General features: G+C 39.1%; 1 protein-coding gene across 6 annotated transcripts in view; it reads left to right on the plus strand.

The window, feature by feature from the left end:
* Positions 1–24071, plus strand: part of CNKSR2 (connector enhancer of kinase suppressor of Ras 2) — a 216650-nt gene that overhangs the window by 51338 nt on the left and 141241 nt on the right. For all 6 annotated transcript variants that reach the window (XM_063342919.1, XM_063342929.1, XM_063342934.1 and 3 more), the window contains exon 4: positions 9945–10032. In XM_063342919.1, coding sequence (XP_063198989.1) covers positions 9945–10032 — 88 coding nt within the window. The remainder of the gene's footprint in view (positions 1–9944; positions 10033–24071) is intronic.

The following is a 24071-nucleotide window of genomic DNA, read 5'->3' on the forward strand; positions in this document are numbered from 1 at the left end:
TATGGATTCTACTCCCAGTAAGATACAAGATGACTTTTTTTGAAATGATAGCTAGTCAGACCCAGAAGTTCCAAGAAGTTAAAAATGAGGGCAGCCATGGTGGTAGCCCACTTCTAGCGATACTGTCTTTAGTGTCCAGGTAAGGCTCCCTAGAAGTGATATTTTAATTTCATTCAGATTTGTGGGAAAGTCCTTTTGAAGATCTGTGTAGCTTAAACACCTGGTTCTTGCAAATGTTTTCTGTAACATTTAAAGACTTTTCTTATTTATGAGCATATGGGTATTTTAGTTAGGTTTGCTCTTCCTTCTTTGTGAAGCCCCCAAATTGGGATGAAGGCAGGCCAGCCAATGACTGCATTTTTCTCAGGAAGTGGGAACATCTGGAGATCAATGGGTTTCTGCTTATTATATTCCTTCTAAGAAGCTATTGGGGCCACTAGGGGGAGATAGAAAGATTTTAAAAATAAAGTATTTAAAGTCAGGAACATGGATTTAACTTTATTCCACACAGCTGTTACTGTTAAATCTGGGCTCGAAATCTTAAGTGTTTTGGTTGGTTTCTAACATCAGTTCCATCTCTGGGGTGCAAGAGAGGGGAGAGTAAACCATTAGGAGGAATAAAGCGGCTATTAGGGTTATTCACCCAATTGTAAGACCCATACTGGGCTGCCCCTATGCAGTGTTTTTCAGGTCACGTCTGGAAAAAACAGCTAGCAGCAGCTCCAACTGGCATAGAAATGCAATGATGTGGTTTTTACGTGTAGGGAATGGTGATGACTCTGTACAACTTGTGCTTCACTTGCTGCTCTAGTGAGCTCTCTTTTTATGATGTTTCTGTAGGACACTTAGAATCTGTAAAGACCTCGTTAGGCCAGGCATAATTATCAAAAGGAGTGTGAGAGTTGTGATTTACTTTCACTGTGGCTCCTGCAGTGCCACCGTGCAGGGCCGATCCAAGGACACTCTCTGTTACAGGTCTCTGCCTGGAGCAGTCCTACTTCCACATGTATGTCAGAGATTTGAGTTTTGCTGAAAATTAGGGTAGCTTTTATTGCCAGGCTTTAAAAGTCATCTGGTTTAGTTTCATTTAGGAACTGGAAAACTTAGTAGAGAATTCTAGCTATTTTCAGAAGAGATTGGCTGATGAATTTGAGGAGCATGAAATAGCTCTCCAATAATGTCCTGTAACATACTGTCACCACACTAATAGATTATAATGTCCTTAAACTTTTTAGACTAATGTTAACTTCCTGTTACTTTCTCAGCCCACAAAATCTGTCTTCTCTTACAGAAGACTTCAAAAAATGTTTTAGCTCGATAATGTTTTATTTTATACTCTTCTCCTAGTCTTCAAATTCTTCCAGGCCAATTTGCTGATGAGAATGGTATTTTCTTGAAAAACTATGGCAGTCTTTTGGGAAAGTATGGTGCGTTTCTACTTGACACTTAACGTAGCTCTTAGGCTGATGGAAAACCACTCTTTATAGCAACAAACTACTTACCAGATATTTAAAGCAACTTTGCATTGAAATGTCTCCAGTGATACTTCTTGGGAATTACAGAATAATATATACAGTCATCCAGGTGTTCTAGATCATTGGTATTCTTTTCAGTCTTTATTCCTGTAATTCATGAAAGTTGTATTCTTTGGAATAATGTATGGCACCTTTCTGAATCCTCCTTTTCTGATGTGTCAGCTTCCTGGAAATTCTTCTGCCTTTTATCAGGCTGACACACTCCATCCTGGGGAGGAATTTTTTTAAAGTAGGATTACTGTTGTGAGTTCACTACTGTGGACCCACAACATGAATGCATTGCAATTTTGTGGCATTAAGCTATCTCTAACCTCATAAAAGTATTTTTTTCTGTACAGTAGTATGTCCAGTAGCATCTGAACATTTAGCTGAAATTGAAATTAGACATATTTATTTCTTAATCCCAGGTAAGGTTTTGTTCTTACAGCACACACTGTTCTTACAGTCCACCTGAAAACCACTTTGTGGAAGTGGTGCTTTGTGTGTGGATGTGTCGGTGTTCACTGCCTCTGAGATCTCTGAATTAAATATTCATCATCCATCTATGGCTTTCTTGATCTAGAAGCACCATGAACACCCAGGGGATTTTGAGAAACAAACTACTTTTTTTGTATTTAACAAAATTATGTTAGGATTTTACCATGTTACCTGTCTCTTCAGTGACACCAGTGAAACTTCACAGTTTTTATCCAGAGGCAAATATGAACTGAAAAGCAATGATATTGTAAGGAGCCCAGAAAATTCTGCTGAGCTCCAAGTTTAGAGCATTTAGCAGTGCTTTTAACTAACTTTCTCTCTGGTTGAGACACAGCCAGCTCTTGTACTGTACTCACATCTCATTCCTTTTCTACTAATTTGCTGCTACTTATTGGTTGTGCTACTGAAATTGCGATGAGTCCTGAGTGAAGGGTGCTCAGATTCATCCAATACTTTTTCTCCCAGAACTTAACAAACCATCTGACAGACAGACAGACAGAAGGTTGTATTTTCATCAGAAGTTGGCACAACATTGAGTGTTGAGTTTGTCTCCTAATGAGTCAGAGGCTGCTGTAAAGTGAAGGCAGCGTTGGGAGCAAAAGCATCTTTTACACGTCCTTTAAGCCCACCACTTTCCCCCTTCAAGTCCCACTGTACATCATATGTTTTTCGTTCATGGGACAGCTAGATTTAACAGGTAGAGCTCGTTACTACAGTCTTAACTGGGAAGAACTGTCGTGCTCTTTGTGGAGGAGGAAGGATCCTGAGGGAACCTGACCTGGGGTGACGTTTGGTGGCAGCTGCATGAGCTCTGTCTCTTCCCATCTTGTCTCCTTGCTCTGCCAGCACACAGCTTGTTTGCAAACCTTGCTTCTGCTGGTGCCATCTTCCATGTTGCTCCTGGTTTGATACGTTGCCTTCCTTCACCTCCACCACTGTGTGTTCTTTGCCAACCAAACACCCTGGAAATCCGTATTTCCTGCTGACTCCACTGAGCAAGAAAAATTTCTCAGTTGTGCATCTGGGCTGCTTGCTCCTGCCTGCTCTGTCGTGCTTGGGCCCTGGTATCTGGAGCAAGGACTCCTCATACCATAGATCTTGTGCAGCATCAAGAAGAATGTTTTGGATCTTAGCAAATAGTAACAATATCGTATGAACTATAAATGCGGACTTAGGGACTAGGAGTAAGGAAGGGGACGATGGTTGTTCTTCAGGCTTTAATTAAGTCTTCATTAAAGACACAACTAAGATAATGCAGTAGTTTATTTTTCAATTAAGAATTTAAGAAAATATAATCAACTTCCCATGAGACAACTACTACAACATTTTGCGTCTGTTGTTGTGTCGCAGATTTTAATGGTCATGAATTAGGATTTGACAGGGAATGCTGCATTTTTCTTAGTATACTTGACTCAGCCATCTGTGTGGGCAGTGATTCAATATGCCTTTCACAGCAACTCTCCTGTATCCCTTGTTTTTCACCCTAGCACTGTCCCCCTTTTGGAAATAAAAAACTTAAACTGCTGCTGCAGATTACACTGAGATCTAAGTCGTAGGAACAAAGAGATCTTGCGGAGATAAGATTTTGTATTCAAGACTCACTGCTGTGGCCAGAGAAAAGCTAGCAGGCTGACAAATGTGCACCAGTCTGATTAATTTACCACTGCTGTCTGGATACGTGATACGTGAACAAAATGGAACAAGGAGATGAACAAAAAGCCCAACTGCAAATAGAAATGGTTGGTCATATAAAAGATATGGGTCAAATTGCTGACAGTAGTAACAAAACTTAAAATTTCAGAGTAAAAGGCCTTTCTGGCAGGTCTGGGTCTGCTTTTAGGGCCATTCGCAAAGTGGTGGGGTGTAATCCTTTGACTTCGAACCCCAGGTTGGGCAACTCATTTTGGCACGGCCTGAAATGTGCTAATATTCTGCGAAGCACTTACATGCATACATAAATCCTATTAAGTAAGGCTAAAATCTGTGCCTAAAGTTATAGGTCATTTGAACGCTTCAGTGGTTAAGTCTGGAGAGCAGAACAGGACCTCCAAGCCTCACCTGGGGGCTGAGTAAACTTTTTTGGGTGACGCTCTGTTGTCTGCAGAGGAGTGCAGCCTGAAAACACTCTTGTTTATGTATGAACAGTCCTAGGTGTTCAGCTTCGGCGCAGCCTTCACGCCTGCTTTGTATGGAAGCACTGTGGCAGCAGAACGCATCCCCCACTTCAAAAAAAGGCTGCTCCCTTTTTTCACCATGGTGACATACACAATGCATACCTTTTCTTCCACTTGGAGGTAAAATGTTGTCAGCTGGATTTCTTTGTCTCATTGTTGTCAGTGGATGAGCCTTGGTGATGTTTATGGTGTGACTATTTTGTAGTTTTAAGTAAAGAGGAGCATTCATTGTGAAAATTGTGCTTGGATGTTTGCAAGCCCATAACTTCTTACTGACAAAGGAAGTGTTACTGGTTTCGAGTCTCCTTTATAAATGACTTCATACAGTCCTTTTAGCCATGCTTGGTTATTGCTTGTCCTGACAGGGTAGATCTGGTTTGCACACAAGGTGGTGGGGGAAAACAAATGAAAACCCAAACAAAAAGAAAGCAGAGAGTTTAGCGATTCTTTACTCGCTTTCTGTCAATTGGTTTTCAGTCTTAAACCTGTGAATCTTATGTCTCCTTTATGCATTTCCCCCATTATGCTTGTTTGAATGGGATGCCAAACCTGTTGGTAAGTGCTGCCCAAGAATGCTGTGGTACTTAGCCATATCGTGCTACTGGAACAGCTGTAAATGTTTAACAGAGCACTCATTTAAAGAATTCCTTTATCCAGTGTGAATTTTACTGCATTCCTCCCTGCTTCTACGTAAAGCCGTTCCATTAGAAATCCAAATAAAATGTTCGTTTCATGAATCTTAGATGGATTTGGCACAAATATAGAGGCAACAATATTGTACATTCAGATTCTTATTTGAGCTTAATGTGTTACCTTTGTAGAATATTACTGATTAGATTACCTTTCTTTTTAAAACATTTTGGACTATTATGTTTAATCAAACTGCTCTGATTATGTTTTCCCATGTTAGGATGCTAAAACAAGTATGATATTGGTGTTAAACCCCTCGCAATGTCTATCATTATAAAACAGCTCAGGACTACAACTAGGGGTGAAATATGATTAACTTTTATTTTGGGGCAATGCTTTTACTAACAACAGTCTGTATTTGCCCAAATTGCAACTTTTAAAAATGAAATAGTTATTTCTACGTATCACTTTCTCCTAAACAAATGTTATATGAGGAAGAGAGATGAGGAGGCCAAAGCATATGAGGCTGAAAATGTTGATAATGTAGAAATACCGAATTTATGCATCTCCTTCACAATACACATCTTTTTTTAATTGTTTGGGAAGGGTTTTCCTTCATGTGCAATCAGTAGTTGTGATTATTAATAGCTGTTGAATTGTATTATTTCTTAATTCTGTGAGGGAATTAGCTGTGCTATATTGATGTAGGTGGTTTTTCTACCAGTCCTTCAGGGTGACTTAATTAGCATTAGATAATAATAGTTTTTTTCATTCTGAAAGATGCTGATACTGCTAAAGATTTTAATTAGATCTCAATTCATAAAAGTGTATACATACATGCACGTATTACAGCCTGCATTACACATGTATAAACAAATTGATGTTTCAGAGGTGTTTTATTATTTATCTCAAACACAGGTTTAAAAAAAGGTGAAAAGAACTTAAAAGAACAGGTAGCTCTGTCATGCCTGGTGTTAGGGAAACCTTATTTCCTATAGGTTAGGGTCTTAAAGTTGATTGACTTTAATGTTTAAAAAAAAAAGTAAATACTAGTTGTAAGGTGTTTTTTTCCCCTGTGAATGAGGTATTTAGGAGCTCTTGATGGAATCTGTGCTGTCTAATAAGGTGCGGGCTCACAATGTGCATTTGCACAGTAGAAAAATTAAGAGGCTCCCACTTTTCCAGCTGCATGCATGATGACACAACATGTAGGAACTTAATTATCCATGCAACCTATTACCCACCCGTTTGTGAAACTGGCTTGAAAACGGTCAATGGCTTCAAATGTTAGAAAGGAGCAGGCAGGAGAAAAGGTGAGACCAAGGCAAAACCACCCTGCACGTGCGTGCAGAAGCATTGATGCAATTGCATAAATCTCCTTTCCTTACGGTGTCAGGTGTAGAAGGAGTAGACAAAGAATGGAAGGTGGAAACCAGCAGAGGTCTGGAAGAGGAAATGAATGGAAGGGGCGTATGGTCAGGGTGGTGTGCTGTGGAGCTACAAAGGTGTTTTCACGTGGGTGTTGCAAAGGAAGAGAATCACAGGGAGGTTTTGAAGGAAGAACAAATAAATTACAGTAGAAACCGAGTAAATAAGTATTCCACAAATAGGGAAATGTATGTTGGAAAAGGTCTTGGAAATGACTGAGGGAGGTGAGATGATGGGACACTGAGGTCAATATCACAGCAGGAAGTAGGGCAACATATGGCCCCAGTCCAAGGCAGTTCTTTAGCTCTCGTTTAACTTAGAGCGCTGACTTGGACAGCACACGTATTGAAAATTACAGTTGTTCTCAGGGACTTTGTTTCACTGGAGCCACAGGAGGTATCTGAGGCTTGAAGGTCCAAGGGACTGCGGAAGATGTGGCTTTGAAAGAAAAGAGTAGAAATTGGAAGCTGATAGAAATGGCTCAGCCAAGCCAAGGAAATAATTTTTTAAAAAGTAGAGAGAAGTGGTCTCGTTAAACAAGGAATTCCTTTTACTTGGCACATTTCTTATGCCTTGAGAAGGGAAGTGGTTTAGCAGCCAATTGAAAAGTTAATAGTGTAGGTAAGCTTTATTTGCATTTATATATATTGTTTGATCTGTTCACAGTCAATAACATTGGGCTGTATTAAAATGAAAATCAGTGAATATATTATCAATGAAGAGGTTTTTTGTCAGATTGGTGTTTTACGCTGTCTCCCGAGTGACTCCCGCTGTTCTAAATCCAATCAGCCATCCTACAATGAAGTTTCTGTTGGTATTTTGGTAGAAACTGCTGGCATGGTGTTATGCTAAGTCTTGCTGGACTTTCACTGTTGAAATTGAGGCTTGGGAATTAATAAACAAAAATACATTTCCTTTGGTAGTAAATGTTTAAAGAGGCCCGTACCATTCCCCCGGCTGCATATGCAGTACTGGCTGTATAGCTGTGCTTGCAGGTTGCCTCCAGGGAAGTGGTCTGAACTGGGGAGAGGGAGGAAAGGGAATTGCAGTTGTACCGGCCCAATTTGCAGCAATACCCCGGAGAGACTTCGGCAGAAACTGATGTGAGGGATTTGATTTATATACAGAAACCTGCAGAGGAGGCAGCTTGAGGACCCCTTGCGTTTTCTGCAGGAGCAAAGTCCACATAACATGGACCCGTCTCCTTATCTTTCCAGGTTGTGAAGAACCTTTCAAAATACTACATAGCAGTTATTGATTTTTAGTAGTCTTTTCCCTCCTGCTGGCACCCTTGCTGCCTGCTGCACATGCTGTTTTCAGTAAATCTTCACCGTGTAAACTTCAACGTAACAAAAATGAGTAATGTCTCAGTCCCTTTGCCTGTTCTTAAATGTCAACAAAGTTTATTTGGGGCATTTCTAACGATCTTCACTAAGAGCAATGATGGTAAAAATGTCATTATTTTCCTCGTGAACCGTGAAACCAAACTAAATTGTAGAAGTATGAGGGAAGATGATGCGGTATTAGCCAAAGCCTGCCATGCGATTTTGTTTAGAGAAATGCTGGAGGCCTTGAAATGTCAAATAGATTCCAGTTGTGTAATTTGAGGATCAAATTGTATTAACATCCATACTTAAAGTAAAATAATACCATTTGCTGGCTTGATTCCATTCATCTTCAATAAAAGTGAGTTCATAAATGAACATAACCTTTTTAAGCCAAGGTTTCAGGTAGATTTCAGAACCTCAACAGTTACAGTTTTGAAAGGAAAAATACCAGCGTATTTGTACATCTTGGCTAATGTACTTTTTCTAAACACAATTATGGTTCATAACCAAGCAGTTCAGTTACCTTTTATCCTTTAATATGCTCACATGTCTCCTGAACTTCAGTAATAATCTCTGTGTGTGTCCGTGGGCAGGCCTGCTGTAGTGTGTACCTACTGCTCAGTTGCCATATCCCGTGTCAAACTTGGACTTTGAATTGTGATTATATGTCTGTGTCAAATAGCTTTTGTAAGGCACCTTCTGGAACCTACTCACATGCTGTCTACTAAGTCCTCGCTCTCTTTTTGCTTTTATGTTTCTTAAACTCTGCCTAGCTTCCAATTTCTGTCCTTTTATTTTAAAAAGAATGTACTGCTTTCCTCCCTAGAAAATACAGGCAGAAAGTATATATTGCTGTATGATGGATTACATCAAATTAAAGCTGCTAGACTTGAGTATGCACCTCAAAGTTCGTTCGATCTTATGAACCATCAGGGCTGGATTGGGAGCCCTGGAGAAGAAAGAGGGCATTAGAGGAAGCAGGTGGAGATAGGGGTGTTCACATGGGTTTATGAACGGACAGTTCCAAATCTGCCTGCGCTAAATTTTCAATATTCTGCGTATGGAGAAGAAATTTAGAACCCTACTAAGAACAAGTAGAACTATATTTGTGGTTGTCATTTGGACATACTTACAGCACAGTTCTTTGTACTGGAAACTTGTCTCTGTCTCTAGCCTTAAATGAGGAAGGCATAATACCAACCAGCGTTGAAAAATTCTTAAAGATATGTACGAATATGTATGCTCTAAGAAGTGATGAAAGAAGGCAGTTGGGGAGGGGTGTAGTCACCCAGCTTAGAGATCCTGGCACATTAAATGATCTATTGTTAATTTATTCAGACCTTACAATCCTTGTGGTTCTTTGCCACCTTTCTTTTTTTATTTTAAATGTTTGAAGCAGGTATATTAGGGAGAAATGCCATCTTTGCAATGCTAATAATGGCCATAAAAACCTCATTTGCAACACTGATAAAGTCAAAATCTTGACTTCTCTTGGAGGAAGCACCAGTCCTGCCTAGTGTTTGGCTACTTGAATATAGAAAATAGGCCAAGTTGAGTTTTATAGTTTAACACAGACTTGTAGTACAAAAATCAGATGACTGTCAGACTCACTAACCAAATACATTTTAGCACTGTCTCTAGGAAGCAAGCGAGCTTCTAGGTAGGCAAGCATTTTAAACATTCTTATATGAAGTTTTAAGGTATAGGATACATGTAGGTGATGTCTGTAGATGCTGGATTACACTTTTCATTTCACTAAGCACTTCTGATTGTAGCACAGTGCGGGGGGATGTTAGGTTTTGCCCCCAGTTTAGCCTTTGCAGCTGCTTCTGAGCATTAATGTATCTCTGGCTCCAAATGTTATTCTCTGGTTTGAATAAAGATTTTACTACTTCTGAGTCCCTCCAGTACTTTTACCAGATATTAGATCAGGTCCCAAGAATCCCAGTGAATCAGCCAAATGCTTTTCTGATCTGATTCACATCTGGACACCATTCATATCACAGGTGGAAGCACTGCCTCTGGTTGCCTTTATGAGGGTATTCCCAAACAAATGCAGAAGGCAAGGTGGGCTTTTTCTGTGGGAGTAAAGGCAGTCCAGAAATAAACTGTGAGGCTGTGAGAGGTAATGCTTTTATAAATGTAATTTCTTAAAAGAGGAACTTAAAAACTGCAAAACCAAGGAGAGAGGAACATTTTTCATGGATATGTATCCTGTATTTTACAATTTTAGTAGTACATTTTGGATATTCTGTGTCATTTTAATATCTCTAAAACCAATGTGTACTAAACACATTGTGCACCAGTGAAGCAAGTGGATATATGGCAGTATTATTCAACATTTTTCTTCTTCTTTTTTTTTTTTTTTTTAGATCACCTTTTGCTGCTGTCACAGATTACTCAGTAACAAGAAATAATGTCATACAGCTCTGCCTGGAACTAACAACAATAGTACAACAGGTATGAAACCATCTGCTCAGCAATTTATTTTTTCCTAAATTGTAAATGGCCATGACCTTCTTCACACAATTTTGTGTTACTCTGTCTATATCATTGTCTAAGAAAAATAAGGGTATACGAGTACTAGGTAAATGCTTTATGAAAATCTGCATCTTCGTTTTATAATACTATTTTGGGTTGTGCTGTGTATATGACCCTGAATATCTCAGTAGTAGGATTCATCTTGGATTCTCTAGTCTAATATCATCACTATAAATTTGTGAATTCTACTTGATAATTTGTATATTTAATTTATTATATTTTGTCTTTAATTTTTAATTACCTGTTTGGTTCAAAAGGTCTGTATGTATTGGACTTTTGTCATCTGCTGTTTCGTACAATTCACGTCATTTAGACACCTGTTAATATGACCCCATGAGGCTAGAGTGTTGTGAATACATTTTTGTACGTCCTACCTTGAAGAAATCCAGAAGTAGGTACTGAGAAGCACTTGCAACAGGCTTCATTTGGGAGTGCAATCTAAAGAACCTTCCCCACCCTTCTGCCGCTTCTCTTGAGTGTGGTTTAGGTCTGTTCCTATCTTTGCCTGTTCTGTTGAAACTGTAAAGTCTCTTTTGCTGCAAGTTCAAACTAATGTTGATACCAAATTCTGTAGAAGTAACCTAGGAATTCAAAGTAGTTCTATTCAGTTGAGCACCATCACTTACCCTGATGCATGTATTTCTGAGACAAATCTGCTACTGGTGACTGTGAAGGGCCTCGGTACCGTCTTACACCATCAGCTGGCCATGCAGTGCAGCAGTGCCCATCGTGCAGAGGGAGAAGTGTCCAGAGAGGGTTGCCTCTCCTGGCAGTTCAGCAACAGCAGAGGGAAGGGACCACTACTGCTGCCAAATGGAAATTCAAGGGAGTGTTTGCTTTTAAGAAGGTGGAGTGGAAAAAAAAGGGAGAGACTGGGCAAGGTAGGACCACTGAGGAGACTTGTGGTTTTCAGAAGCATCACTCCAGACTGAGCAAAGCTAAACTTCTCTTGTGGCCTCTTGGCATGACTTTGTATGATGATATTCTCCCTTTTGTAAGAGAAATACATTTTTCCTTGACCCTTTCATAAGTGGGTGCAACACTGATGATTAGTTGGGTTTGCCTCCCACCGGAGATAAAGAGCAGTATTGCTAGTCTCGTGTGTTCAGGCTTGGGAAATGAAAGTTTCTCACTTTTCTATATGATTAGTATTATTATTAATAATAATTTCCCCTCAACTGTGTGTGAGATTTTTGATGTGGAAATGGAGCATGGGCTGTTCCCTCCCCACAGGCCACACAGCGAGGGTGCCCGTTTGCTTCCCAGGCTCGAGGGCCAAGGGGTGCCCCACCAGTCCCGTCCTTCAGCCTCCCAGAGCTCACCACTGGGCTTCTCACTGTTGCCCCACCTCAAACTGGGATGGAGGTGCCAGCGGTGGTGGCTATGGAAGAAGAGCCCGGGCCTTCGTTTTCTTGGCTGCCTTTTGCACGACGCATATTTTTTCATCTGCTGTCCTGTGGCTCATTTTGCCCTCGTTGAGCTGTGAGAAGGGGTCAGTGCTCTGGGAAAAGGAGGCACGGAGGGCACCCCTTCCCTTGGCCAAACTGCTCATTTTCCACAGAAGTAGCTGTGCATCACGATCTAGTTTTTTAATCGAGGGGAAGAGCCACCTGATCCGTTTTCATGCATCCGCTATTAGTGAGAAAGTGGGTACAATATCAACTGCTGTAGTATTTCCTGGGAATTAGCTCAATATCAGTGAATTTTCTTACAAATTCATCCCCATCCATGATACCGCTAATTTGCTATGGTGTAGGTAGATATTTCTCTAGGTATATTTTTCAGTATGAATGAGACGAAGTGTTACCGTTTAATACGTTTGGAGAACAGCAGTTTTATCTTTGCCAAAACTGACATGATTCCCCAATCAGGAAGCAGTTCAGTACATGAATCCATACTTTGAAGTCAAAAAGGAGCATTTATGTGCCTAAATTTAAGCATGCTCTGAAATTGAATTGGGCTGTAGTCAGTAGAATGATAATGAAAAATTCCATTACTAGTCCCAAACACATGTGGTTTGATCTCTACTTAAAACAAATGCATTCCAATGTAGCATTTCAAAATGTCTTTGCTGAGCTTTTTTTTTTGTATGATCACTGAACACTCTGAAAATTCTCATTGTGCTTTCTTCAGGCTGTAAATCGAATGTTTCGGTATCACCTTATCAGGTGTTTTTTCTGTCTCAGAATCCGTTTTCTTTTCTATGTGAAGTGCTTTATAGTACTTCACTAACTTACAATAATTTATAATTTAATGAAAAAATATTTTTTGTTTGTGAAGAGCAGTGTTAGAATTTTTCTTGTAACAGTAGCTAGCGAGTTTTTTAAAAAGTTTAATGGTTTATTAAAAAATACGCAGTGTGTGCATTTTCTTATACCTTTCCCTTTTTTTTTTTTTTTTTTTAAAGACATTCATACAATTTAAAAACAGAACTCCAGTATTCACCTTAGTAACTGAGCACTGGCAGGATTGAAAACTGGTTTTTTTTGTGTTGTTTAAGCTGACATTCCAATTTATTAAAAATGATTCTTTAGTCAAGATAGAGGGAAAAAAGCTAAAATTAAGCTGGCTTGCTTGAGTTATTTTGCACGTTTTGAGGCTATTTGTAATGTCAGTGTTTCTTCATAGAATTAAGTGTTGTTTGGTCCGCCCCACCCTTAATCAGTGCTAAATGGATAATGAAGAAAAAAAAACAGAATTACGGCTCTCACTTATGAGTATGAAGTCTAAGTAAATCTATTCAGTGTCTATGCTTTAACCTATAAATACTTAGAAAAGTTGGATTAATAATACCTACTTAGAGACTTTATTAGGAATAAAATTCAGAATGGCACATACTTTGTTTTAACCATTTAAGTTTCTACGTGTGTTGCACGTTGCCGGGACGCGACTAAGAGGCCAGCATGCGGTGGATATTTGCCAGTGGAAGCAGGTCCCTCAGAGCACTGCAAGTTATTATTGTAACCTGCTTTGCATTCGCGCTAATCATCTGCTTCTATGCAGCTGTTTTATTTTGTCTTAGGGACCTTTTTTCCCCCCTTAGGACTTTAGGATATTGTTTCATAGGCACTTCCTGCAGGTTTTCACTCTTAATACCATCCTCCTTGCTGATGGCTTATTTAATTCAAGGCTTGCATTCTTGTTTCGTTTTTATAATCAACTCTTCCCTTGCAGCAGAACACTGGAGGAAAAAAAAAAAAGAAGAATTTAAATAACAAACAAATCCATGAGACTATCATGATTTTGGCTACCATTCCCATGCACTCCCTGCCTTTCTCTCCTACACCTGTCTGCCTCCCTGTCGGAAGCAGAGGCTGTGCTTTATCTGTACTCTCTGTTTACGCTGCAATAAGTAAAAAAGGCCTGTCCTTTCTTGATGGTACAAGATAGGTGTTAGAGGGATATGGGTGTACAGGTTGAAGAAGGTGTATGAGGTTGTTTTGCGTTGTGCTTTTTTCCCTTTTGGTTCATTCATAAACTTAGATTTGTGTCGGCAGAATTGTTCCAGTCACAAACGCATATAAGGAAGAACGTGAGTGAGTCCTTGTCTTTATGGCATTCGTGAAAGTTTTGCTGTTGACTTAGTTAGTTGGGGTGTTCAGCTTCAGAGGGTGCCGGGAACTGGTCCTTTTAAGTGTGCTTATTTTGTTTTAGAAAGGTAGAAGTAGCTACGGTGATAACTGTAAGGAATAGAAGTTTTATTGCTTTCTTAGGCAATCTGTGGGTAGCTTTTATTATCATTTTCAATGCTTTTATTCCTCAGGAACCCATTAATGTTTCACTAAAGAAGCTTTCTTCTTTAGAATTAAAACCCTGGAAATCTTGGGAGTATCCAAAAAGTCTAACGTTATCAGACATTTAAAGAAAACTTTACTGCTGAACACCATAGTTCTTATTATTGCTGTTTAGTAGTGATCATTAGTAGGGCTCGTCACGTGTTTTTTACTTTCCTTAATCAGCTTTCACAATGATTTGCTGTGTTTATTTAGTTTTAAAACCACTGATGTTTATCTCGCAGCTTTAATGTCTTGTGGGATTTACTTAGCAAGAATGCTCTGGCAGAAGCATAGCTGTAGGCCTGTAAATACTGCTTTATAAAAGTTTCACTGCAATTACTTCTCTGCCTAAACACCTTTTTGAAGAGGGAGTATGCGGTGGAAGCAATTCTGTGTAACAGGGGTGGAGATGGAGAACAGCCACTTGGCTGACATGGATCTGGCTTGCGCTGTTGTCACGGCATGTACTGCTGGCATCATCTGTCAGCAACGTTTGGAGGTAAACTCAGATTTCGGATGACACAGGGTGAGAACCTTGAGTGATGCAATCTGGGAGGTGGCGGCTGGATGGAAGATAGCTAGGAAAGACCAAGGCAGCCATCCACAAATACTCTGTCTGGACATATAGGCACCTGGGATTTTGAGCTAAAAGCCCTAATAGCCTAGAAGAGTCCTGTGCACTGCCTCAGTAGAGTGATTTGGAACTTATTCCCCATTCAAAGGTGTTTGAGATTCAAAAAAGTAAGTGTCCATATACTCCATGCCCGATGGACTCACTTCCCGTGCTAGCAGGGTAATCTTTGTTGGCCTTCTAGTCACTGCTGTCTTTCAGATAAAAGATATTGAAAAGGATCACAAATTATTTCTTGAGTAATGCACTATTTCTGTATGGCACTGTTTTTTTTATAATCAAATGGCTGTAACTTATGTGACGAATGTTTCAAGTATTAAGTCTCACTGAGAAACTAAGTGCAGGCTTGTTTTCCAGTTTAAAGGATAAAAAGGGAATTTACTTTCTTATCCCCCTGCACCGACTCAGAATCCAAATGCAATAATATAAAATGGTTCTATTATTTTTGTTAGGACAATATCAAATACGTGAATAGAAAGGAATAATTAATATCCTTAGTACTATTGTTACAAAGTATCTCTCATATAATCTTTTCTATCACAATTCCTCACTCTTGTTTTTAAGTTCTAGTTATTAAGGACTTTAAGGACTCACTAAATATAGCTTAAAAAGTTTGAATTTTAGGTCGTACCAAGTAGCTAATTACCTCAGGTATCTTTAGCTAATAAACTGGCTTTAATAGTTTAGTGGTGTGAATGGTTGGTTGGTTCTTCATTGAAGCCAGTTTGTGCTTGCAGATTGTTGGGGTTTTCAAAGCAACATGTGTTTGATGGAAACAGTTATGTATTAAATTTTAAAGTTTTTCATTTAAACTGTCAACATTGTTTCTTCCACCCCAACTTTGTTATCAAATGCTTGCAGGAAAAACTTCGTTAGCCTAGCATGGTAACAATCCCCTCCATCCCCCCTTTTTTAATAAAAATACTTGATGGTGAGGAGGCCACATTCTTGGAATTTAAATATATATATATATGCATAGTACACTGCTTATACAAAATGCCTCATTTCTGATAAGTGTACAAGTAGAGGGGTAAGCGTGCAAGTGGGTAGCTAAATAGATGTGGTGACATTTTAGAACAAAAAAAGTCCCCCTTGAAAACAATACCCAGGCATTCTCTGCCTATAGTACATGGAATTCAAATGGTATTCATATGAAAGTGTTGTAACTCATTGCAGGTAACACTGACAGAAATTTAGACTCACCTTGTATCCTTCAACTGCTGCTCTTATGCAAGACTTTTCTGTTGCTTAAGGTACGAAGCAGTGCTCAGAAGTAATGGTGTTTCAGGTTACATATCATCCTGTGCAGCTATTTTCTTCACATTTAGAAGTCAGTGTATAATGTATAAGGTAAAATGGAATATAAAGGATTGTTGGAAATAGGAAACTATTTTTTGTTTACAAGAAGCTATATCAAAGTAGTTTCAATTTATGCTCTTTAGCAATGTTTTTTCTCTTTTTCATAGGAGAGTAGGATATTTCTTTATAGCACACTTTTATGGAAAACTTCAGGTGTAATTTAATGTAATGTGAAAAGTGCCTAAGGTGCTTAACATTGACGCCTCTTTCTGATTCTGCTGATTTATTTCTGCTACTTTATTATACTTTTTTCCCCCTTGAAATGGCTTACTTGTAGATATATTGTTGTCTTTTGATCTAAGTTTTGAAGTCCTTTTTGAAATGGGATTAGGCACAGAATAGCTCAAAGGTTAAAGCATCAATAATGGTCTATAGGGACATGAACCATAACGAGAAATAATTTGATGCCTCATTACTTGTCATTGAGATATATGTTGTAAAGAGGTTTTTTCCTCCAACTTGTGTAGTCTGTGATGTGATATTTCCAAATTAGCTTATGAAGCCACTGCATGCTTTAATAAAAACCCACCCTGTAAAGTCCTGTGAATTTGTTAGCTGTGTTTTCTTTTTCATTCTTAGGGAAAGTAGTTTCTTTTCTTCGTGGATGGAAGAAGAAAAAAGAAAAAGAACCAAAAAAATGCCAAAAGATTGTTGAGTACATAGGAAGCTTAGTGACCATAAACAAAAATGGTTCAGTGTTGGCATGTTTGGGTTTTTTTGTTTGGTTGTTTTTCTTCCAGATGAATGATTGGCAGCCTCTGAACATGGTGGAAAGTGAAACGCAGAGCAGAATAATTTGTGGAAAAAAGAGTAGTCTTTTTGGTGGGGCATGTACTGGTAAACCAATGCAGCTGTGAAATTTTTCCAAGAAAAGGAGCCTGAGTGGGTCAAGGTGACGGTGAAGGAGTCAGGGACTGTTGAGTTAATTCATGCACTCGTGGAAGCACTTGCAGAAGGTAGCAGAAAGTTGGTGGAAACTGAGATAAAGTGTAGACAGCAGGGAAGAATGTATTTCAGTATCTCATATGTTTCCTTTAAATAAAACTATTTTTTCATAGTCTGATTGTGGTGGGCACTGTGTCAGGGCATGTTGAGTGGCATCACAGTTTCTATTTGAATAGAGGCAGACAGAGGATATGCCATGCTTCTCGTGTAATTCTTTGTAAATGCTATATTTAATCATTAATGATGATGGATTAAGATTTATGTTGTTCGTATCAGTAGGAGTGAAGACAGAGACTCTGTGTTTCTTTTACTTCAGAAACTGATTTCCCTTTCCAGAGACGTACGGTTTCTGTAACCGGGTGCGGCAAAGCAAGATTTCACTTCAGTATAGTGAATTACAGAAACTATGTGTTGCTAGGTAGCTAATAGAAGCCTTGAGCATGACAAGGTGTAGGGTCAATCTTTATTTCAGGAATATAATGGGAAGTACATGTGTGTGTGTGTGTGTTTGCTTAAATCCGTTAAAAATACATCAAGAATTTCAGATGATCCAATATGAAATATTCAAGTCATAGCTGAGCCTGAATATCATCAAGTATCATTACTTTTTCTCAAGTTCGATTAATTTTATTTCCTCTGTTGGCAGAATAACCACTTAGGCATTATATGAAATGCGAAACATTTTGCTGCAATTGTGTTTTATAAACTAGAATTCTTTTTCACAAGAGTGCTAGAGGAAAAGCAGAAGTGAAAAATTAAGAAGTTATTTACCTCTAAATGGTCTTGGAAGTGACACTGAAAAGAACTGCGCAACACATTACGCTACAAGCTCTATTTTGCGTGTCAGTAATAAAAGATTTAGTTTTGAATGCATGACGCTTATTTTTCTGAATTAGAGGTGTGGAATAAAAGGGTGTTTCGACTTTGTTTTTTCTGCTTTGGATGGAACATTTTTCCCTCATTCCCAACCTCTCATCTGATGATAGTTTCAGTGGATTTTATTTTTACCTGCTGAGAATGTTGCTGCGTAAAGAAATCACTCTAAGAGCTGAAATTCAATTTAGACCATGTAAGCATTTAAATTCTAGCAGGATATATGAGCAAGTATCAATGCGATTTTAGTCGCTGCTAAAATACTTGCTATGGTTTCTTACCTAATGGTATACCAGCTTGTTTTAGAAACAGCGTAGCAGGAAGAAGTGTTACTCTCTATATGCAAATTAAGAACTAATATGCGACCAGATCCCAAAGGAAAGCAAGATGATCTCTTTTACAGAAAGGAGGGTAGAAATAATTGGAAATGGAAAATGACTTCAGAAAGATAGAAGAAAAGAGCTCAGTGTACACGTTGCATCTCTCTTAATCCAGTGAGCAATTTTTCCCAGTAGTTGCTTGATCTGTGGGTGATTTATGTAAGTTGTGTTAAATTTTTACATGAAGTATTCTGTTGCTATGGTGATAGATGCTACTCCACGTAGATTGTTTAAATAAAATTAAGGCAATTCTTTGTACTGAGTAAGCTGGGTAATTGCTATTAGTTTGTACACAAGGGTTATGAACTTAAGAGAACTGCAGGTTCGTTAAATATTCGGGGAAAGGCTCTAGACTTCTAGAAGCATTTGTGTAGATTGCATAGGGAATGACCCTTTATGTAGCATTTATTTAATAGTTTGCATTATATTTTTCACAGTAGAGATTTTTTTTTTCCTCTTCCCTTAGTATCTTAAGTGGCGTGTGTTCACCGTTCTGTTTTCTCCCATCTCTGTTGGTTCTTATGCATGCTTCCCATGAGGGAGGACAGAGTGGGTTGCTGCAGGTACAGATGAACCCTAGCTTCAGTGTGGAGGGGCAGGGAATAATAATAGCGTGAGGATGCCATAGACCCAGTGGCAAGAAACTGCAGGGATTGAGTAATTGCAGCATAAGTGGGAAAGCAAGCAAATATTTCTGAACGGCAGTGGGAAGAAAATCGACAGGATTTGTGTGGGAAGCGGGGTTGAAAATGGCACCCAGGTTGTGAGCTTGTGGGACATAAGGTGGTGGAGCTGTTGACAGAGATGGGGGAAGAAGTAGGGGGGAGCAGGGAAGGTTTGGGAAGAAACGTGATTTCAGCTTTCCAGCATACCGCGTTAGGGCTGGTGGTGAATATCCAGAAGGAGATTCTGAACTGCGAATGAGAACAGAAGGGACGAGAGATCTGTGACTCATCCGCACAGAGATGATAATTAAAGCAGCATGATTTTAGGAGGCTGCTGAGCAATAGGGAAGAGGTTGCAGAAAAGGGGAGAGTTGAGGATAGAGCTCGCTGAGACTGTGGCAGTTGGAAGGAGGAGGAAGAGCCATGGCAGGAGACTCATTTGGAGCAGCTCGGCGGGAAGAAAGTCAGGAAAAGCACTTATTTTGGAACGCTCATTTAGAAATACAGTGTAGAAATATAATGTCTTTTTTTAAATGGCTATGTAATTTAAAAAATTCATTTTGTTTGGCAGCAGCCAAGAATTACCTGTGCAAGCACTGGGTTTCTGCATAGCTTAAGAGGAGCTTGCTATTGCATTTTAGCTGGTGAGACAGGAAAAAGGTATTTCCTCTTCCTTCTCTCTGTTCCAAACATTTGTAATTGTCAGTGTCCCCAAGGCCCACACCTTTTGTATCCAAAGTCCTGCTAGACCTCTTAAAATCTAAGATGTGGTAAAGCACCTTGGGAAACCTCTGCCTGTGTCATGTTCTTAATTCTTTGCCTGCTGCCAGAGGAGATCATTACCTGCTTGGAAGCTTCTGTAGCTTTGGGGGTATTTAAGAGTTCTTTGTTTCTTGTTTTTTGGGAAGGGGAGTTGGAGGGGAGGGGGTTGAACAGAATTGTATATTTGCCAATTTGTATTTTATTATTCCAGTATTTACCCAGACATACCTGTAAAACACAGTCTGAGCAGAGTTCTCTAATGTCCTTCAGTTTTCTAATCGTCATGCTCTGTAGAGCACAGCATTTTGCCATGGCCTATATTATATTGATCAAGTTTATTGTTTCAAAGCTGTCATTGTTTAATCCTGCCACCAGCTGTATTAGATATATTTTCCATGCGTTTTCTAAGTAGTGGAAGGCTAAATTAACTCAACCTATCTTACCCTTTTACCCTCACTCTTGCCTTCTTCATGTGTCGGCAAAGCTTTAGACTTTGTCATCGTTGTTACTGGGAACTTTTGTGAGAACCTTCTGTCATGCCTCCAGCAAACCTCAGTCTTGTGGGTCTCTCGCCGTAGTTGAATTGGGCAGATTTCAAACCAAATGAGCCTTTCTAGAGCCAATGGCAGAAACTGCCTAGAGCTAGTGACACTTCAACAGGCTCAGAGTGGGCTCCTTGAAGCCAGAACAACTTACTTTTGAAGGTGCGGTGCTGAGGCTGAAGTGACTGGAAGTTACAATTGGAGCATTCTCAAGTTAATTATTTTTTTATTGTTGCTAAGTAGCAAGACCGACAGACTGTCCATTTGACATATACTGCTATTAAAGGATTCAGTTACAGTTTTAACCAGTTTGAGAAGGAAAGGGATTTAAAGGATGGCTTGGCTTAATTCCAACCAATGGCTACATTGCTCAGGAGAGATTTTATGTGAAAGGCTTGGCAACGCATGAGAGTCTGAGCCCTCTTTTAGCAATCATGTAATTCATTATTTTTGTTACAAATGGAGAACTGGAGTTACATAGTTTAGGACATTTTGTGTGACTTCAAAATAATGGCAACAGCAATTCTATCAGACATCTGTTTTTAAGCACTACATAAAATCTAGCTGTTGTCCTCTTAAACTAGACATGGAAGATGTGTGGGATTGCTCATGAAAGATGCAATTCCCAGGCAATTTCACTACCGCTTTTAAAATTGTGTTCCTAACCGTGCCTACATCTTATCAGCAAAATACTGGTAGAAACAGTGCAACATACACAACCACACACATGTAAATTCGGTTGGACTGCAGAGGAAAACAAATGAAAAAAACAGTGGAGAAGCTCCACCAGAAGCAACTTGAAAGCTGCCTGGAGAACAAATGCTCTCATGGCAAGCTCTTGTTCTTCACAAGCTGCTCCAGTTGACTCCACCTCTGTAGCACCAAACAACCTGCTTTTGAGCAGTGCTACTGTTGTATGAATTCACAATGGACATTTTTTGGCTAACGTTACTTGAGAATCAAGAGATCTGGTTTTTGTTCTTGATGGTCATGTAACCTCCTTCTGTATCAACTCTGCCTAGGAAATGTCCTTGCCTCGGAGGAAAAAATAAATTAGGATGACTAAATATACCCAAGCAACTAAGGCGTTCTGCTGAACAAGAAAATACAGTGAAAGAAGTCCATGCTCTTGAGCACTCTGATCTAAGGATTACTAGAAATGCTGAAATGTTGCCGATTTGGTGCTGAAAGAGCTAATAAACTTATTTCTGCAATTCTCCCTTTTTATATCCCTTAACTATTTGTTTGTATATATTTTATTTTCTGAGATAGCATAACTTTATTCTGAAATTAAGTCATGAAGTTGACAGGAACTTAAGACTGCGGAGAAGAGTGTAGTGCAGCAGCTGCCTAGAATATGTGACAAAACCAGGAATAATAATAGTAGTAATAGTAATAATGGTGGTATGTTTCAAGATTATAGCCTGCAAGTAACCTGAGAGAAGTGCTTGACAGGTAATTGCAATAGGTAATTTGACAGGTTGCCAACTCGGACTTGTAAACCAGATCATATATATGGAAAAATAGGAGTGTTTTCTGCAGAACATTATCCCATAGTTACAGTACTGAAAAACTGCATGAACATTTTTTCCCTGTGGGATATATGAGCAGTAGGATGAGTTGGCAGGCCTTCTAGATCTCAGTACTTCACATTTTGAGTTGAGATTTAATCAACTCGTGTGCAAAGAAAAGGACTAAAGAATAAGAAAAATGCTGGAGTAATTAGCTGACCCCATTCCCTACTTCTGTGACATACTAAGACAAATGCTTTTTAAAAAGGCAACAATAGTGTGGGGAGAAGAAAATAAAATGGAAAAACAAAGCATCATAAACATTATTTTTGAAAAATAAAATCCGTAAATATTTGTATTTTATATGTTGCCTCACGTGTGAATTGTTCTAGTGCTGTCTGGGGCAGAGATGTGCGCATTTTGCAGCATTGTCACCAGTCGGTGCTGTCTAATTCAGTGGGCTTAATTTAAATGTCTTTAATAATTATTACTTACAACATTGCAGACAAAACTCGTAATTTTTGTAGAAATAATGCAGAATTACAATTATGAAGGTCAGAAGTTCTGGAAGAAACATAAGTGATCCTCTCAGTTGCAGTGTAGCATTGGTCTTGCTAGTCTTAAAAATAGGTTTTAAGACTAGACTGGGACTGAAAGTGCAGAAGAGCCCTCTCCCTGCTTGTTGTGGGTGCTTGTTCTTATTCTTATCTTCCTCCCTTACTGCATGTTTTGCTTTTTTTTTTTTTCCTTCTTCTTTTGGACATCATGTTTCCCCTTTTTTAGGATCTTAGCCTTGTTTCAGCTGCCTCCACAAAGATCACTTTTGCCATTTTTGATGCATGAGGCAGAGCTGGAAAGAGTGACCATGAAAATCTGATACTAGTAATTGAGTTGTTCCATCATATTCCCCTTTTATTTCTCTTTCTTTGCAGGTGATACTGTCCCATTTTCCTCTCTGAAACTCCTAATGGCCATTACTTGACTACATCTTCAGGAAGTATAAATGAACAAGGAACTGCTTTTGTTGCTTTATTAGCCATCTGCGGTATTAATCTTTTAGAAAACAATGTGCATTTAGAAGATAACCTTATGCTGTTTCAGCTGAAGTTTTGTTTGGTTGGTTATATGAAGATTATGTAGCCTAGCTTTAGTTATAGTTTGTCAGTGAATATATTTGTGCCGTTCAGGGAAAAAAAACAGGTAAAATATCTCCTCCTTGCTGTATCTGTGCATTTCAGTTCAGGGGTAATCACGGTATTGTTTCACTAAGTGAACAGCAAATTGTGGGCTTGTGTAGGAGTAAAGCTTGGTTGCAGATTTTTTGTGTGTTCCTGCTTTTCTGAAGTAGAAAAAAGTTGATGTTAAACTTGCATATGATCTGATTCTTATCTTAATTGCAATGTTTTGATACTGTGGTGAAACAGATATTTAGGAAGATCTTTCAGGAGGAAGGTATGGGCTTGTACTCTAGGGGTGGAAGGAAGAGATGTTCTCCAGCTGTGGGTGGTAGGCTATTAGGAATACAAATTTACTTCTAATTGCACAGTTAGCGACTCTTTTTATAGTTCTTAAGTGCTTTAAGCTCTTTTAGTTGAAATGAAATGGGTAGGAAAAGCAATAATTGTAAATGGTAAAGGCCCCCGGTAATAAGCATTCAGCTTATCATTCTACCTAAGGGCTGTTTGAAGAGGGTGGGCTGAGTTATCCTCAGCGCTTGCTTAAAGATAAAGCACAAAGCAGTGAGTGACTTAAAAAAATCTAAGGGGAAAGAAACTGTTCACTGTGAAAGAAAGTGACAGGTAGGTTTTGCTCTTGGGATCATTGAGAAGCAGCCTCAGCGCTCATCTCTGGGGATGGCTGCAGGAAGTTAAAATGAGCTGACTACGATGCAGGGATCAGCTTGGTGACCTTTTCTAGATTTCTTTGAATCCTAGACTTCAGGGCTGCTCTGGGCTATGCTGGCGTGCATCTTCGCATTCCTCCACGTTTCCCTGAGTTCATGCTTGAATTATGTTTAGTTGGATGTCCTTTGTGTATGGAAAAAGTATATTTGGGAATTGTTTTTTTTACCTGAGCGTTGCATTTGCTCTCCCCCAGTTTTTCTGTCTTTTATGGTTTACTGAACTGTTAATTCTTCTCTTGCCTGAATATGAAGATGTAGCATCAACAATCAGCTGTCCGCTGTATGATGAACTCATTTAGCAATTCCTCTTCCCAGACCCTGGATTTGTAGGGAATTGTGTGATGAGGAGAGAATTTGAGGGTGAGGCCACCTGCCCCTGTGCATAGACTGGATGCCTGGGAAGTTTTCCACTTGCTTTACTGTCTTTTCTAGATTCAGAAACATTTTATTTGTTATATATATGCTCTTGGTTTGTTAGAAATAAGCATATTTCTTTAGCTTCCTTCATGATTGTGTGGAAGAGTTTCATTTCAAGGATGTAGGAGTGTTTCTCTGTTATTCACTAGTTTCTTGGTTGTAATAAACATCTACAGCATTTAAGAACCCAGAAT

This window comes from Chroicocephalus ridibundus, chromosome 1, assembly GCF_963924245.1.
Source record: "Chroicocephalus ridibundus chromosome 1, bChrRid1.1, whole genome shotgun sequence".
Taxonomy (NCBI): Eukaryota; Metazoa; Chordata; class Aves; order Charadriiformes; family Laridae; genus Chroicocephalus; species Chroicocephalus ridibundus.